This window comes from Raphanus sativus, chromosome 4, assembly GCF_000801105.2.
Source record: "Raphanus sativus cultivar WK10039 chromosome 4, ASM80110v3, whole genome shotgun sequence".
In the NCBI taxonomy this organism is placed as follows: domain Eukaryota; kingdom Viridiplantae; phylum Streptophyta; class Magnoliopsida; order Brassicales; family Brassicaceae; genus Raphanus; species Raphanus sativus.
Genome location: NC_079514.1, coordinates 43359259 through 43378339, shown reverse-complemented (window position 1 = coordinate 43378339; position 19081 = coordinate 43359259). Strand labels below are relative to the sequence as shown.

At 30.4% G+C, this 19081-nt stretch overlaps 3 protein-coding genes across 4 annotated transcripts; 2 read left to right on the top strand and 1 right to left on the bottom strand.

Annotated features, from left to right (window-relative positions):
• The first annotated feature begins 619 nt into the window (after positions 1-619).
• On the top strand, positions 620-1885 carry LOC108852378 (homeobox-leucine zipper protein ATHB-7-like). The gene is made up of 2 exons (XM_057007004.1): positions 620-1034; positions 1126-1885. Exons 1-2 carry the CDS (start codon positions 700-702, stop codon positions 1502-1504), a joined length of 714 nt encoding a protein of 237 aa, XP_056862984.1. The 5' UTR covers positions 620-699; the 3' UTR covers positions 1505-1885.
• Positions 1886-13071: 11186 nt separating this feature from the next.
• LOC130510977 (cytochrome P450 78A6-like) lies at positions 13072-15087 on the top strand. The gene is made up of 2 exons (XM_057007732.1): positions 13072-14178; positions 14342-15087. Exons 1-2 carry the CDS (start codon positions 13213-13215, stop codon positions 14957-14959), a joined length of 1584 nt encoding a protein of 527 aa, XP_056863712.1. The 5' UTR covers positions 13072-13212; the 3' UTR covers positions 14960-15087.
• A 1693-nt stretch (positions 15088-16780) lies between these two features.
• Positions 16781-17877, bottom strand: LOC108849190 (cytochrome B5). Of its 2 annotated transcripts, XM_057007408.1 has the most exons (4): positions 17602-17877; positions 17404-17519; positions 17250-17316; positions 16781-17157 (listed from the first exon to the last, which is right to left on the bottom strand). In XM_057007408.1, exons 2-4 carry the CDS (start codon positions 17479-17481, stop codon positions 16895-16897), a joined length of 408 nt encoding a protein of 135 aa, XP_056863388.1. In that variant the 5' UTR covers positions 17482-17519; positions 17602-17877; the 3' UTR covers positions 16781-16894. The 2 variants fall into 2 exon arrangements, with proteins under 2 accessions (XP_056863388.1, XP_018478213.1); XM_018622711.2 differs by lacking the exon at positions 17602-17877 and having other exon boundaries at positions 17404-17595.
• Between the last annotated feature and the right edge of the window lie 1204 nt (positions 17878-19081).

Below are 19081 nucleotides of genomic sequence, written 5' to 3'. Positions count from 1 at the left end.
TAACTCATGTTCTTTTCACGTTTGTTTGTGCTTCCTTGTTGCTAGGGATCCATGATCCCACATTTTATTTCATGTTCCTTCTTCTATTTAAGTCAATGAAAAAAGCCAAAAAGAGGCAATGATTAATTGCCCAAAAAAGTATCTGTGTTTTTATTTTCAGTTTTAAAGCTTTGATCAAGTTCATTGCTATCAAGATGAAAAAGAGGCGTTGTAAATTCTATCACCCAAGACGATAATTTTGTAAAAATAATTTTAGAAGTAATATTATAACAAAACTTTATAAAATTATACGAGTTATCGAAAAGTAGAAGAAAATAAAAAGGTGGAAATTCTTGACAAGGAATTAGGTGATAAGTTTGCGTTGAAATGGAACTCGACTTAACAAGTGATTACGACGACGCTATAAGCAGCCAAAATCCCCCCTCCCCTATTGTTACCTGTCGACACACAAATCGTTTAGCTAAAAAGAATATAAAATTTACAAAAGTAACCTAAACTTTATATCTTATTATATACAATTGACCCCTAAACCAAAATTCGAAAAACTAATAATATCATCAAATTAAACACACACACACATATATATATATATATATATATATATATATTGCACACGTATATATATAGAACCAGCAACACAAAAACAGAGATTCCAAAAAAAAAAAAAAGAGGCAACAAAAATCATAAATCATCTTAGGGATGATGTCAGCAGATCCTTTCATGACCATGAAGAAGATGAAGAAGAGCATTCACAACGAGAACAATCAGAGAAGGTTTAGCGACGAGCAGATCAAATCACTGGAGATGAGGTTCAAGTCTGAGACGAGACTTGAGCCAAGGAAGATGGTTCAGTTAGCGAGAGAGCTTGGGTTGCAGCCTAGGCAAGTGGCTATATGGTTTCAGAACAAGAGAGCTCGTTGGAAGACTAAGCAGCTAGAGACAGAGTTCAACATTCTCAGACAAAACTACAACGACTTAGCTTCTCAGTTTGAGTCACTCAAGAAAGAAAATCAAGGTTTAGTCTCTGAGGTAATGTTATCTTACATGATTTAATGGTTGTATACATATAGAGCTCTGTTTTAATGGTTATATTATTGATGAGCTGTTGTTGTAACTTTTATGCAGTTGCATTATACTAAACGAGGAGAGGCAGACAAAGCAGGACGAGAGAAGACATTGTTGTGATGGTCAAGGGGTGGTAACTCTAGGCAGCACGGATCATGAATCAGAAAAGGAAGAGAACAGGAGGTCCGAACCGGAGGAGGTTAGGCCGGAGATGGAGGTGTATGAGAAAAGTCGTCATGATGATGATGATGGGTACAATAACAACATCAAGAGAGAGTATTTTGTTGGGTTTGAAGAAGAAGCAGATCACTTGATGAACATTGTGGAACCAGCTGATAGTTGCTTGACATCATCTGATGACTGGGGCGGTTTCAAATCAAATACTAATCTCTTGGACCAATCCAGCAGCAATTACCCATGGTGGGATTTTTGGTCATGAACAATATAAGGTCTTAATAAACATATAAGATGAAGAGAAAACTATGTACTTTTAGTCTTTTGTAGACTAAAAAAGATCAAGAGAGAGCGAGATAATGGATAAAAACTCAAATCAAAATTTACAAGTCTGCATCACATGATATAGAGGTGTTAGGTCAAGCAAATGACTCGTCTGTATAAATTGTGCTAGGAAGAGTCGGTGTGTTCTCTTAGTTAATTAGTCTTTACAATAATGTAGTAAGTACTCATCATGCTTTGTAGCTAAGTAGTTATAAGATTTGATTTAGATGAAATAAAGGATCGAAGGCGAAGAATCATCTATGTAATATATTGTTTGTGCATCATTATGTATAGACCAATACAAGAATTAAGTTGGGTTTTAGTGACAAAACATTGATATTAGGAACACGAGAAGAACAATGGCAACCAGTTAAAAACATCTTCTTAACTCAGAAAGGTTTAAGCACATTTTATTTAATCAAAGCATATATAAAATTTTGAAATAAAGATATGATGTCCAAAAAATTGGGTTTGATTATGAACGGAGAGATAAATCAATCGACCAAACCATGCAGACTAAAATACATCGCGGAAAACGCTTGTTCGAAATCAACGATTAGATACAATTTACTCTTTGATGTGTATATATCATCTGTGATTAGAGCATTAGGAGGCCATAGCCAGGATGGCCTTCTCTCAATCTGTTTTGCCAATAAAGCCTAAGGGTTTGTTTTTAGTTCTTATGCAAACTTTCATTGTATATCTTTTAATTGCAATAAAGTTTACATTAAAAATATATCTATCTTATTAAAACAGAAACATTGTAATGGACCTAACTATTATTTTGTAAGATTTTAAATTAAATGCACACTCTCTTGTATAGGTATATGATATCCACATGAATTCATTAATAGACTGAGACTCTTTCTTTTATTTTGTTGGTTTAGGAAATAAATGGTCCAACGTTAATTAAAAGATTTGAAATATATTCATGTTCATAATCATACGATTAGCAACTCCATCTTTTCTTTATTTAAGTTAGTGCATAGTTGCATACGATTATTGTTTAAAATTGTCCTCGGGTTCAACATAACATATTATGTACAAATATATGTACAGATACTATTTACCTCTATATTATGTAATGTGTAATATTATTAAAATTGAATTTAATACCACCAAACCTTAAGAATACATATAAACATTTCTTTGAGAATATATCTTCTCTATTAAAAAAGATGTATCATTTTTATCTACTATAAAATAGTCATATGATTATAATTTTATTATAAAATAATTTTAATTAGAATTTTATTATAAAAACAAAATAAAATAAAACCAAATTTTATTATATTAGTCTACTGTAAATGTTCATTATACATTTTTGTCTACATAAATATATAAAATACCAAAATTTTAACAAATGTTTGACTAATTATTTTATATTAGTTTAATATCTTAATAAAATTGAAATTATGTGTATATGCACGGGTCTGAATAATAATGTTAACTAGACATATAAATATAAATATAACTATTATAAAACTAAAAATATATAACACTAAAATATATAAATTATTTATAAAACATGTTTAATAGATTAAACAAAATGACCCATAATTCTATATTTACAATTATGGGTGATTTCGCTAATAAGATATATTAGGAAATTGCCTTAGAGAATATTTGTGTAGTATATATTCGATGCATATGATTATTTACATAACATATATAGATATCTCGAATTTTACTTTCAAAGAAAATATTTTATGGAAAAATACATTCACCAAGTCATTACAATTATACATAATATCTCGGTAACCATATATTGTGATTTGGTATTTTATTATAAATTACTTAATTGGTTTAGTATATATATATCGGTGGTACATATTGTTACCCTAAAAATAAATATAAATACTGATCTTCTACATCATCTTTACACACCCACGATCACTTCCAAAAAAATAATAATAATAAAAATGACGAAACTAAACACTTTTTGTTTATATATCAGACACATGTAATATATTAGACATCAGAATATAATAAAATTCACCGAGTAAATATGTAATAATTGTTTTTAAATAATTAACTTTATAATGTACAAAAAATAAATTAAAAATTTCATAACAATAAAAAAACATATCTCATGCTTCCAAAAAATATGAAAACCCGCCCGACCGGGCGGGTCATGATCTAGTTCAAAAGTAAATGAAATTGTAGTCAAATAGGCGTGCGTATCTATAAGAAACTTTTTTTTTTTTTTGAGCATCTATCATCTAATAACTATTAAAGTACAAGCACATTTGGATTTTATTACTAAACATGCCCTTTCTTTAATTCACATTGCTTATCATTAAGGCAATCAAGTAATATTAATAACGACAATTTTTATTGGGTCATTTTTTTTGGATCCAGCCCACTGCCAATCATCTCTCTGGGCCATTTGGGCTGATTAAGAAATCAGATCCAATTCTTATTTTTCAATTCAAATAATTATTTTCAACCATTCTTTAATATTTTGTGTAGTGAACAAAATTAATAACTTTATTATGTTTTTTTATTTTTAATATAATTAAGCATCATAAAAAATTTGAATTTTTTCATTGAAAAGTATAAATCTTTATTAAAAGTATTATTTTTATTAAAAAATTAACCACATAATAAATTTAATATATCAGAGTTATACCAACTTAATTCATTAAAAAATAAAGTTTAATTTTCTAAACATAAATACTCATTAGACCTGGACGTTCGGATACCCATTCTGGTACGGATTGGTTCTTTCGGATATCGAGTTTTTCGGGTTTTAAAATTAAACCCCATTCGGGTTTTGAAATTAAACCTCATTCGGGTATTATAAAATTTCGGGTTGGGTTCGAGTCGGGTCTTTCCGGGTCCGGGTGGGTTCGGTTCTCATGCATAAGAACCTGCAAAATAACCAAATAACCAAAGTATCTAACGGGTTCGGTTATCTATACTATTAAAGTAACCAAAATATCTTATTCGGTTCAAATTTTTGTATCCAAATTATTCAATAGTAACCAAAAATATACATTTTATACAGTTTTTTTGGGTAAATTTTTATCCAAACTATCATATTTTATCCAAAAATACTCAAATTACCGAAAATAACTACTATAGTTAACTTATAAAATTAATTAAAAAATTAAAATAATTATAAATATAATTATAACATATATTTTTAGATATATTTCAGATATCTTTGGGTACTCATTTGGTTCTCGGTTCGGGTCGGATTCGGGACCGGTTCTTCGGATATAGCAATTTAGAACTCATTCGGATATTTACCCCGGGTCTGATCGGGTTCGGGACCCTGATTTTCGGGTCGGTTTCGGGTTGGTTCTTCGGGTCCGAATATTGTGTTCTGGCCTATACTCTTTTAAAATGAAACACGATAAAGAAAAATAAAAAAGCTTAAGTCTTTTATAAAAAAACAAATATATAAAAATATGACATTTACTAAATATTTGTCAATTTAAAAAAAAAATAAAGGAAAATAAATCCGCGCTTTGAAAGCGCGGGTCAAAATCTAGTATGAAACTTAAAATAACAGAAAGCCGCAAAAAGAAAAGTACCATTAAACTAACTCACAAGAAGCCCATTTATAAATCGAGTTTGCTTAAAATGAAAGCCCAGAGGATATGTAGTATACAACGACATCGTATCAACTGTTCGACGAAACAAACGAGGCACACAAATTTTCAAAAAGTATCTTAAAGTTCATCGCAGAAGAAGCTTATTCGAAATTAAAAAATTTTTTATTAAGAGTGTCAGTTGTATACGCCCTTGAAATACGTTTCTACACTCAAAATGTTTTTTTTTTTTTTGCTAAATACACTCAAAATGTTTAAAAAGCATTAGGGATTATTTATGGTTTTAATTTTTTTTGATAATATAAGTGACAAAAAAACAGTTGATCTTAGTTCATCAAATCTAAAACTAATCACATGATATTGTTTATGTCGTTTGGTATAATGAAAAATGAAAAGTTCCACACAGTCAAAAAGTTTAATTTGATTCATATTCGAACTCTAGTTGATTAACAAGTATTCAAAGTGTGTAAGAGAATGATGCAAAGCTTTTTGGTAGGAGAATATCTTCAAGGTGAGACAGAGAGAGAAAGTTTGCATGCAAGTTGAGGTTACATAACTCCATCACTACACTTTATCAGAATCAAATCTTCACCTAGCTTAGACCGTTCGATCGAATCAAAAAATATTTTGAATTCATCGGTGCATTAGCTAAACGCTAGATTTATTTTACTCGGATCAACGTTTATTTATTAGTTGATCTTATTTCCTTTTGGATGTTAACATTCACGTTTATCTGATTTGGATAACACGAACACAAAATTGTCAATTTATTGATTAAACACCGGTCGAATGTCTACTGTGTCTAGTATTATTGGTTTTCGAGATCGATCGTACTAAATCCATGTAAACTACGATGATCGGATGATATAATTATTAGGGATAAATGTCCCACATCGCGTATTAGAATTGATCTTTAGTAATATATAAGATAGATGAGTCACTCCAGTAATTACCAATTGGTTTTAAGTGTGAAGCCCATTTAGCTTAACATGGTATCAGAACCCGATCCATTATCGATCCAGTCCAAAGTCGGTCCATCGATCCAGTCCAAAGTCGGTCCATCGATCTTTGTTCAAACATTCCGAGATTGATGCTCAGAGAGCCATCATCTCGATAGAGCATATTAGGGACAAATGTTCCACATCGGGTATTGGAAGGGATCTTTAGTAATATATAAGATAGATGTGCTACTCCATTAATTATCAATTAGTTTTAAGCGTGAAACTCATATAGCTTAACAATAATATTCAATGTGATTTTCTGCAAACCAGACCAATTTACTAAAATATATTATTTCGTGGGTGGCAATACAGCATGTCTATCTTACAGTGTAACAAAGTGTAGCAGATTCTCTTAAAAGGTTTTTGTTTTTAAAATTGAAAATTTTCATTAAAAAAAACACAGGTTGCGCCATATCTTGCTTACCCTCTTTTTCTCCTTGATAGATCTTAACTTTGGTTTAGTTTATTTCGAATATTGGGAGCATAGAAAATGGGAAAGTTAACCCTATTAAATTGTATCGACAGGTTGCCCATACATGTCTGTAGATCTTAACCCTATCAAATTGCATCGAGAGGGTTTTTTTCTTGGTAAACTTGTATCGGGAGGTTGCCCATACATATCTGTAGTTAAAAAATAAAAAACAAATTGAATATACATTGGAAAGTGTTTTTTTTATAAAGCGATCATCATAACTTAAATTTGGGTCGAGATCGTTACTTTTGAAAATGTGATATGGTGTTAGGTGTACATTAGATGGTTATAATTATTATAATTACAATATAATATTAGTAAGTCAAAGTATATATTATATTTTGTTGACAAAATAAAAAGTACAATCATAGTAGTATCGAAAAAGTTTTAATGTGACCTATATACATATCCGGGAATAAATTCTAGGCACAAATCGGATATCCGGGTTTTTGAAGGTATTTGTGATTTACTTTGAATGTTATAGATATCTAATTTTTCGATTTAATTTATTTCAAAAAAATACAGATATTCAAAAACGGATATCCGGAAATAAACAGATATTCGCGGATATTTGCGAATACTTACGGATATCACATTTGTTTTGATTAATACAAGTGATCTTAAAAGTTTGATACAAATTTATTTTGTAAAAATATTTTTTTCCATGATATAAAAGATAAAAATTAAAAGAAATAATGAATCATACATATTTGTAAATTTTTAAATTTAGTTAAAAATTATAATAACACAAAACTTAAGAAAAAATTTATAATTGTCATAAATGTTTTCTCTTAGTTTTATGTAATAGTTTTATATAAGTAATAATGTCAACATAATCTGTCAAATCATATGTTAGAATAATAATTATATAATTTTATATATTTAAATCTTTAAATATAATCAAGATATACATGTATTTATATATTGACGGATTGGATCGGATATTTGCTTCCCAAAATTTTAATATTTGTGATTTGTTTCGATTTTAATGGATATTGAATTTTAATATTTGCTTTCCTTCGAAAGCTTACGGATTTCCAAAATTTTTGGATCGAATAGAAACGAATAACGAATCGAATCAAATTTAACGGATAAAATGCTCATAGTAGACTTCCTTAGCATTCTCTCGGGAAAGAAAGAAATCAAATAAAGAACTTTGAGGAAAATATTATTTTACCATAATTTTTAAAATAGCTTTGATGTCAGCCTTAATACTATTAAAACATCTAAATACATATAAAATGTAAAATACTAAATTTAAAATAAGTTAAATACGTCTACTATTTTATATCAGTATAATCATAATGGAACATAGAATCTGTATTTTTAACTTGTGTGGAATCCTAACAAAAAGGCTGGAGTGAAGTATGTCAAAATAATATTTGTAATTATACTAAAAGAAGAGGGTTCCAGACGTCAAAAGAGAGGAGATGGTTCTAATTGATAAGAATGACTTTTGAAAATCAACCATTGATGTTTAAATTTCATCATTGCTTATCTATAGTTGGTACTAAGGCCTATCTTAAGTACGTACTATAACGTACAAATACTTTTCGGCAATGAAATATATGAGTGTATTTTTACACTCACTGATTTAAAACGCGCTATGCATTAGCATATGAATTTCTAACATCTAACTGTATATGTAGACACTTAAACAGTATCTAAGCAAATACATGTTTTTATATAATATAAATGTCAAATTATTATATGTCTATTAGTTTTATAAAAAGTAATATTTCAAATATAATTTATAGGCTGACAAAAAAACTTTATATTTACATGAGTATAGTTTAACATATATAAATAGTTTCAAATTATAAAAAAACTAAAACAAGTTTGAATATATAAAGATGATAAATCTTATAAATAATTATTTCCAAATAATTAATCTAATAGCCATAATTATATATACACATGATATTAATAATATATAATAATATTAATACTTTAACTTTTGAAAATTAATGCTTAAAATTTGTTTAGACATTTTATAATGTCTGTCTGAACGTTATTATGCATTTAACCTATATAAATCCACATAAAATTGTATACATGAAAACGAAAATGTTATAATTAATTATTGTATAGCACCTAAATGCCGTATGTCTAAACATGAATACCGTATTTTAGAATATTGATTAAACTATTGTGATATATGGTCATTGTTTGAAACTAAACTCATTAACAACATTTTAGTTTGCCCCGTCTAAAAGCGGAATCGACTACGTTCATATAGAGACATCCCCTTCAAGAAATTGTCGTTTCCATGACCCAACAAAACTATTGATGACAAAACCCGCTAATTTTTTCATGTTTTGTTGACTATCCGGTGAATACCCATAAATGTTGTGTGTTGTGGATATTAGCAGAACGTTAGAAAACAATTACGAAAACATTTTCTACCAAATCAGTTCAATACACATGCATTTATTACAATTTATATTTAAAATTTTGCATATAATTGAAAAATAATACGTTGTTATACTTCGTCAATTCCATGAATCATCTAAATTTTTGTTATGATGACCAAACTGTGTAGAAGTAGATCTACTGAAACATAGTCAAATGTTGAAATCAGATGTGGGGGGGAGGAGTTGCAATCCTTGCCAGACCATTTAATGACCAAGTCTTATCTTTGGACGGATCCTCACTGGTTTCAGACCAAAACCGAAACAAAACAAAACATATACATAAATAACCATGACAAAACAAGATAAAGCATAGGTGGATGTTAGATCAACAGACAGGCAGTTCTAATCAGAAGCACACGAGAGTTTATCTGATCGTTGTCGACAAGCACTTAGCAAACGATATATGTATATGGGACAATATGAGATTTTGTGTGTTCACCGAATCATGTGGGACCTTACATAACCATTGTGCCATTTGGTTCATCTCCTCTAATTAAGCTTGATTAGGTTAGGCGGTCGATACTATGGTAATTTCCCAGCCATTTTTCCACCGAAGCCAAGTGCATATGCCAATTAAACCACACTCACAATCTTGGCACGATCACGCAATTGGTCCCTCGAACCTCACACACGTGACATAACCAGAGAGCGAATGATCTGATAAGTCAAATCTGTAAACAAAATCAACGGATGAAAACAAAAAGCTGTTAAAGATCCACATAAAATTCATTTACCTCTGTTAAAATTAGTCAATATGCGTTGTCACGAATTTTTTTTCATGTTCAGTTCCGTTTGATTATTTGTTACAGCAAATACTTATCAGTTCGATCTAAATACCACGAAACTTCTAACACATAAATATTTCCTGTGGAATCTTTATATAAATATAAGAATATTCTAGTTTTAAACACCACGTTTTAGCGGCAGATGAATTATAAACTGATAGCAACAATCATGTGGCTAAGATAGCATTATTAGTTATCAAAGGTCAACAATATTTGAGTCATTCTACCAAAATATAAGATAATGTATATACGACTGGATAAGAATAACATATCTTATGACTTATAGTTAATAATGTTTAGTAATTTTTATATATGATATCACAGAAGAAATATTGTGATAAAATTTATAAATGTATGGTGGTAAATATTCATATATAAAATGTATAATATAAAATAGTAATTACTCTGTACTAAGTTTAGTAAACTAATATAAGTTTGACTCGTGGATTAGTAGTACCAAGTACAAAAAGACACGCTATCTTGATATTACCTGTTTACAGTTGAGTTTACTCTTAACATTTCTAGATCACGGTTAGTTAAATGACAAGTTTGTCTTGTTACATTAGAAAAATAATGAAGCGCGCAACTGTGGACAACCCCTATTGGAGAACTCATTTATCGCTCCCACGTCCATGTTAAAAAACGTATTGAGAGTTGGAAAGTGTCAAGCCGTTATAAGTTCCTTTTGTAACATTTTTTAGCCAAAAAAGAGACTTATTAATCAAGAACTCGTCAGATATTAAAATACTCAAATCTGACACGGTTACAATATATAGTACACACGGTCATTTCGTATCGGTTACAGTCAAATTAAATTGTAAAATTCTTAATATTGGTTGAGATAAACCTAGGTTTTTAAAACAAAATGTAGGCAATTAAACCATTTTCTTATTCGGCAAAACTAGTTATTACCTAGGTCTCCGTGATTCGAGTACAGTACCGATGACTTCAGTTTTAGATTTTTACTGCGAAGATACTGAATTTGGGCTCCACAAAATATGACATCACTCGAAGTAGCATAGATCCAAGGGAGTTTGAGAGTTAAGACTCACGCGCCAACGTATGACGGCGCTGAGCCGTTAAACTCATTTTCTTATTGGGATCCCTTTTCTTATTAGTCACCGTACCGGATGCTCTATGATCAACTTCAGTTTTTTTGTAACTGTATGATCAACTACAGTTGGTTGTAATCTTTTTGTGAACCGCATAACATAGTAATATGTAGGGTAGTTTTCTTTGTTTTGGCCGGTATACGACCAAAGAGGCATTATATACTTATAGTGCTTGTATCCTCTCACCATTTTCATAATTTCAATGCTATCCCTCGCTCCTCCTCTAGTTCTTAATTATGATTTATATTTTTTCTTAAACTCTAATTGCTTTATTTCAGCTTTTTTAGAACAATCAAATTCCTTGTTTACATATATAAGAAAACAAGTGACATTACTTTAAAAATTTTGGAGATTAAAAATCTAGAACAATCAAATTCCTAATACTTCGTGTAGTTGTAATATTTATATAAGTATATTCCCCCCGTTTGTTAAAAATACATATTCTAAGGAAAAAAATGTTTCAAAAAAAAAAAAATTTATATTATCAATATATTTTATTAATAATGATTAATTGCAAATTTTAAAAATATTTATATAATTTACTGAATTCTTATTGGTTTAGAATCATGAAAAATAGATAATCACATAAAATTATGCTTTCAATACTTAAATTTAATATTTTTATTAATATGTGTGAAAAAGATAAAATATGTAATATTTTGAAACGAGTATTGAAAGAAAAACTTGATATGAAAGACAACAAAAAGTTATATGTAAATAAGCAGCTAGATAATTGATTGGGATACGTCAAGTCAACTGGGTTACAAATTACTCCCTCTGTTTCTATAAGATCCATGTTTTAGATTTTTCACACTTATTAAGAAAAACATAAATTTTAGTTACCAATGCATTGTTTTTATTAATTAACAATTCCCCAAAATTTTGAACCAATAAGATTTTAATAAATACAATTATATTTTTTGGAAATATACAATTTTTCATTAATTAATGTCTTGAAAATGTAGAAAATGTATCTTTTTGAAACAAATTTTTTTTCTAAAACATGAATCTTTTAAAAACAGAGGGAGTAACAGATATAATGAATTTCATTAATACAAGCAGACTCCATGATTTACGTTTTATTCAACGGTCGCGATGATAATTAACTTAGCGTTTGCAATAAGTTAAATGATGTAACCATCACATTACACCTATTTATTACATTCTTTAGTTTATATTCCTAATCAATAAGATTCATATTTTCATTCAATTGCAATGAAAGCCACCTGTTGCAAATACAGATGTTATGCACGGTTAAAATTACAAATATTCATGTTTACAAAACCATGTAAATCATTTAACGGTTACATTCAAAGTGGTGTTGTTGTTTATTTTATATGGAAAACACCTTTTTGGTGTTTATTTATCAACAGATCAATGAACAAGAAGACTCTGTAACCATCTTTATCTTGTGGCTGAACGGTCTTGCTTTTTTTTTCCTTTCAAAAAAAATATTGGAATAAAAACTACAAGCACTTTCAAGTTTTCAATTTCAATTGTAAGATATTCATCCAAAAGAGATTCACAATCGTCAACGTCGATCGAGTCTGCTGGAAACAAGCTCGGCAGCTTTAATTATCTAGCTAAGTAATGGGGAATTACATATATTTTGTTCCATTGACGTATTTTACTCTATGTACACTCTTACACATATAGATTTTATTTCAAACCCTTCTAATAATAACGGGTTAAATAATCAAATTAGTAATTATGTAACTGCACATGAATACGCATTTTCAAAAAACAACTAGGAAATTATTTGATTTTTGCCTTATACATATGTGTGTGTGAAAGATTGGATTTATGGATTTATGGATTTATGATTTTTGGCAAAAAAAAAGATTGGATTTATGATCAAAATTCCGAAAACTTATTTGAAAATTTTATATTTATGTATGTAATGATTTTAACACATTCTTGATGATGACAAAAAAAAAGAATATTAGAACAATGAACACATTCTTGATGATGGCAAAAAAGAACACATTCTTGACATAGAGAGGGATAATAGAATAACATACAACTACAACAAATATATTATTAAAAATCCTCTAAATTATATATTCTAAAGGAAATCATATACATATACATATACAAAGAACATTAAATATCTTTTTAAAAAAAAAAAAAAAAAAAAAAAAAATATATCTTTTTTACAAAATGGTAACAGTTTTGTTGAGTTCTGATTATCTATATAAAGACCAAGCCATCTGCTGATCTTTAAGCCCCCACAAACCAAAATACACTCTCTTTTTGTTTCTCTCCCTTTTCTCTTCAAGCTCACATACATTCCCGTTGATCCCCCATGGCTACTGAACTCGAAAGCTCCTTAATCTTTGCCCTTCTTTCCAAATGCAGCGTTCTAAGCCCAACCAATCTAGCTCTCTCTGTCCTAGCCATCGTATTCGCATGGCTCGCCGTCTCTCTGTTCTGCTGGACATATCCCGGTGGGCCTGCATGGGGCAAATATCTCTCCCGCCGGTTAACTAACAAAACCGGTACGGTTATTCCCGGTCCAAGAGGGTTCCCTTTTGTGGGAAGCATGTCTCTCATGTCCAGCACTCTAGCTCACCGCCGAATCGCAGATGTTGCTGCGAAGTTCGGAGCCAAACGGCTCTTAGCTTTCAGCTTAGGCGAGACACGCATGATCGTCACGTGCAATCCCGACGTTGCTAAAGAGATTCTCAATAGCCTTGTTTTTGCTGACCGGCCGGTTAAGGAATCGGCTTACTCTCTGATGTTTAACCGGGCGATTGGTTTCGCACCACACGGTGTTTACTGGCGCACTCTGCGTCGGATCGCTTCGAACCATCTCTTTAGTCCGAAACAGATCAGACGTGCCGAGACGCAGAGGCGAGTGATCGCTAGCCAGATGGTGGGACTTCTTGAAAAACAGAGCACTAACGGAGTAGGTCATGTTCGTGAATTGCTCAAAACGGCGTCGCTTAACAACATGATGTGCTCTGTTTTCGGACAAGAGTACGAGCTTGATCAAGACCATAGTGAGTTACGTGAATTGGTCGAAGAAGGCTATGATTTGCTCGGAACATTGAACTGGACCGATCACCTTCCTTGGTTATCGGAATTTGATCCACAGAGAATCCGGTCTAGATGTTCCGCACTCGTACCGAAGGTAAACCGGTTTGTATCCCGGATTATATCCGAGCATCGTAATCAAACCGGTGACTCGCCTCGTGATTTCGTGGACGTCCTGCTCTCCCTGCATGGCTCTGATCATTTATCCGACCCGGACATCATCGCCGTTCTATGGGTAATTAAATTATATAAGTCCAATAAAACATGAATTTTATAGACGGAATGTGACATGCGGTAGGATAAATAAAGCATTAAAATATGTATTATCAGATTTTATTAAAAAATTTGAGTACTATAAATACTATATTGTATTTATTATGGTTATATTATTCTCACAGGAGATGATATTCAGAGGAACAGACACGGTGGCGGTTCTAATCGAGTGGATCCTCGCTAGGATGGTGATTCATCCAGATATTCAAGCAACGGCACAGGCTGAACTTGATTTAGTGGTCGGAAAATCAAGAGCTGTAGATGAATCTGACTTGGCTTCACTTTCATATCTGACGGCTGTGGTGAAAGAAGTCCTGAGAATGCATCCTCCAGGCCCACTTCTTTCATGGGCCCGTTTGGCCATAACTGACACGATCGTTGATGGTCGTTTTATTCCGGCAGGGACCACAGCAATGGTAAACATGTGGGCAATAGCGCATGATCCACACGTGTGGGTCGATCCTTTGGAGTTCAGACCTGAGAGATTCATGACCAAAGAAGGTGAGGTGGAGTTCTCGGTTCTTGGGTCGGATTTGAGACTAGCGCCTTTCGGGTCTGGTCGTAGGATCTGTCCCGGTAAGAATCTTGGTTTGACAACCGTTACGTTCTGGACCGCGGCGCTGTTACACGAATTTGAATGGGGACTGTCCAATGGAAACGGAGTTGACTTATCTGAGAAACTAAGGCTATCTTGTGAGATGGCTAATCCTCTTGCTGCTAAGCTGCGCCGTAGACGCACTTAAGGTTTTAATATTTTCATGCGTAAGGTGTTTTTGTGCGTGTGTGTGATTTGTGAGTCTGAAAGGTGAGTGACGTGTCTCCACTATTGTAAATACAATGAAAAGTAATTTATAGCTGTGTTCTAAATTTATATACGTACACTGGTACATCGCAGTTTATTTTAGTAATTAGTATAATCCTATAATATACGAAAAACATTCACTAGTTTTCTAGAACGTGTTCCTAATTCATTCTATAGCTGAGCGGATTATGTGTAACCCGCAGGTGTTTGACCCTAAAGCTCTCTGCTAGTCTACTAAACAACTCACACATTTATTTTTTAACAGAATTTTTTTTTTTTTTGAAACTAATTTTTAACAGAATTTTGGAGTAAATTATATTATAATTCAAGATTACAATCTAATATAAAATTATCAAATCTATTTCGTGGTTACGGTGAACGATCTTTCAGAATATAGTAATATATGTACATACTCTTGGAATTGTTTACCCATTCTGACAACACATGTAATCCGCGCTTCGATTTTGAAAGATAAAATAAAAGAATATCTTGACAGCAAATATTACTAAAGAATAATATTTGGCCCATAATATTTTCATATTTTTGTTCGAATATTCAGTACTATCCATGAAAACAACAGCAACACAAGAACAAGTAAACTTATAATATAAATATTGATTTGCATCATGAAAATCGAATAAGTTCAAATGGAAATGATAAATAGAAAAAACATTCGTTAATCCTTGTATCCTTAAAATGCCAAAAAAATTAACCGACAATATAAAGGTTTATCACATGTCGAAAGTTTTTGCTAGAAATGTAGAATGTGACAATGTGCTGTTTTCATATCTTCAATTAACATATGTAGTAAGTTATTTTTCTTGTATATTACACAATTATAGTAAGTTCATTTTCTATATTTCTTATATATTACATTCGTTCCTCATCCTTATCGAAGTTGTAAATATGCCATGATTTTTCCTTCTTTAGTGTTTTTATACATGTGTATTCAACAAAAAAGAAAGAGTCTCAACAATGAGCATGTTGAATAATATTCAACTGTTGAAAGCAATGTAAAGTGGGTGTTGAACCGAAGAAAATATACGTAGATTCACAAGTGTTGAATACTTTTAACGGGTTGAAAGTAAATAAATTGGAGTCCACTTTAACATGTATTTTATTATTATTGGTTATCTTTTTTTTCACCTAATAGTTTAAATTTCATTATTTCACTGTAAATATTTTTCTATAGAAAACAAAACTTATTATTTTTAATGATCTACAAATAGAGATTAGTTTCATTTCATTTAAATATAGGATAAAAATATATGTTTTCCTTATATTTTTATTTTATTTACTAATATTAATTTTATGAACTCGATTAAAATTATGTCATTTTAATTATTAAAACAGTGTCATTTAAATTATTTAATTTAATTCAATCAATTTTTGAATTCATATATAGCTATTGCTATAGAAATAAAAATACAAATTAGAGTGTTGAATTTTATCAAACAAAATCATTGTAGAGATAAAATTTGTGTATGTATTGAATTAATAGATGACAAAAAAGAATATGATGTTGATTGTAAAAATGTAAATTAGGGTGTTGAATCTATACAACCATTGTACATAGTTAATACGACTACTCAATGCATGCGAGCATGCCACACCCATTTTCATTAGAAAACCCATTCATTTTGTCTAGTTGATTGTTTATATAGTTAGTGATAGCAACATAAAACCTATGGTATTGAGATACTGGGATATAACACGGGCCTCATTGCTACGGCTCAGTCACATTAAGATAAATCAGACACTATTCATGGGCCAACTCATTTCTTTGAAGATGCCATTATTACAAACACACAAAGCCTACATATTATTACAGCATTATGAAACAGTGCGATGGATCTCTCTCTCAACATAATTGCTTTTAAGCTGTCTGCTTGTTGTTGTTGTAGAATCTGAGAAAGAAAGCAACGCCGAGAATCAAGAGAGGAACCAAGTATACAAGCATCTTGTTTCCAGATTCTTCTTTTGTGGTTTCAGCCGTAGATTCTTTCTCCCACGGCGGAATATATTTCGCCGTCACCGGGACAGTTGACTTGTCAACGTCACCAATATAATACTTCTTCATTGTGTCTTTCGCATCATTGCTGTGGTTCACATCGTCAAAGTCAGTGGACGCGTCCTTTCCTTCATTTTTCAACAAATCACAAGATTATTAAAACCGACAGAAAAGTTTAAAAAAAACGAACCGGACTAAACCAATGGTTAATTATACGTACCGGTGACGGCGAGTAGAACATTGTCACCGCCGGGATGTTCGTCCATGAAACTGCTGATGTCATAAACCTGTGGATTCAGTATTCACTTGTTTTGTAAAACTAGTAGATGGCCAAAAATAGAGGGTTTTAGGGAATTTTATCTTTTGGTTGAGACCTTTCCATGGATAAGAATCCAACAATCGTTCTTGCACTTATGTTTAGCCACATCATGAAACGAGATAAGCTTGGCCATTGATTACTTTCTTATGCTCTTGCCGGCTAGAAATGAACCTGAAATAGAGGACATTTGTATAAAGTTTCATTAGACTGAAACGAAATCAAGAAAGTAAGATGGTAAAAGGGAAGAGCTTACACGATTATGAACCAATATAAAACAGAGCGCAAACTTCTCGAGACCACACGCGTTCTGTTTATATTGTAAGTTGGTGAAGCTCTTGAATTTTGTTTATATTGTAAGTTGGTGAAGCTCTTGAATTTTGTTATTTCTTGATTTAAAAATACAAAATAAACTTACGGTCTTGTTTTGTCCTTTTTTTTTTTGATCAAACGGTCTTGTTTTGTCTGGGAGCTATAATAGAATAGGGTAAATAAATAGTTTTTTTTGTTCACAGGTCAAAAAAATAGTTTATTTCCCAGCTTTTGAAGATGGACAATGAACGTAGCAACTTATAGTTGACCGCTCCTTCGATACCTTACCCACAATTTATTTACAGCTAGATTAAGGAAGTGAAAGAAAAGTCAAAAAATGGCACCTACCATATTGAAACGTGAAGAATATGCCTCAAAGTGGTCAGCCACCTCAGGTAGGTTGGTGAAGTTCTTCACGTTTTAATTTTCTCAAAAACAAGTCAGGCATCATTGTTTATTTTGTTTTAGACTTTTGAGAAAGCCTCAAAGATTTCTCATCAGGCCCATAAACGATAGAAATATTTTCATGAAAACTTATAAATCTCTTTTTCCTCCAAGATCAGTGACTATTATATATATATAACTAAATTTGTGTGTACATATAAATCAAAAAAATAATTGTTATTTACAATTATTTTATGGTAAATAAATCGAAATACTAATTTTTATTTTATATTTTTTATAATTAAATTTAAATGATATGAATATCAATGTATAGTATATCATTTTAATAAGACTATTTATTAAATAAAATTTTCTTACTCACATGGTTTTATAATTATTTGTATTTTTATAAAAAAAAATTGAAACATTGATAAGAAAAATTTTCAATATGGAACTTTTGATATTTTTATTAATTTATAATCATTTTGACAAATTCATTGAAATTTTTGAAACTAAAATTTTTAATTTTTTAGTATTTTTTCAGTAAAAATTTTAAAATTTAAATATTTATGAATTTGTTATAATATATAATTTAATTTAAAAGATATATATATAATCTAATTTTTAGTATTTAAATTTCAAAATTCTTATATATATATATATATATTTAATCTAATATTTATTAAATAAGACATCTTACTCATATAATTTTATGAACATTTGTATCTTGCTATAAATAAAAACTAAACCATTGATCACAAATTTTCAAAATGAGATTTTTTACAAGATTATTAATTTATATTCATTTTAAAAAATTCAAAATATAACATATATTTTGAATTGTCTAGTTTATTTTAATAATATAGTATAAAACAATAATGATAGGGGATGTATAAACTATTATCAAATCTTTATTATTTAAAATCATTAACTATCATATATATTTTGATCAGATTAGTTAATTCTATATATTCTATTTAAGATAATAATGAAGAATATTTTATATTAATAATTAGTTATATAATTAATTATATGAAAAT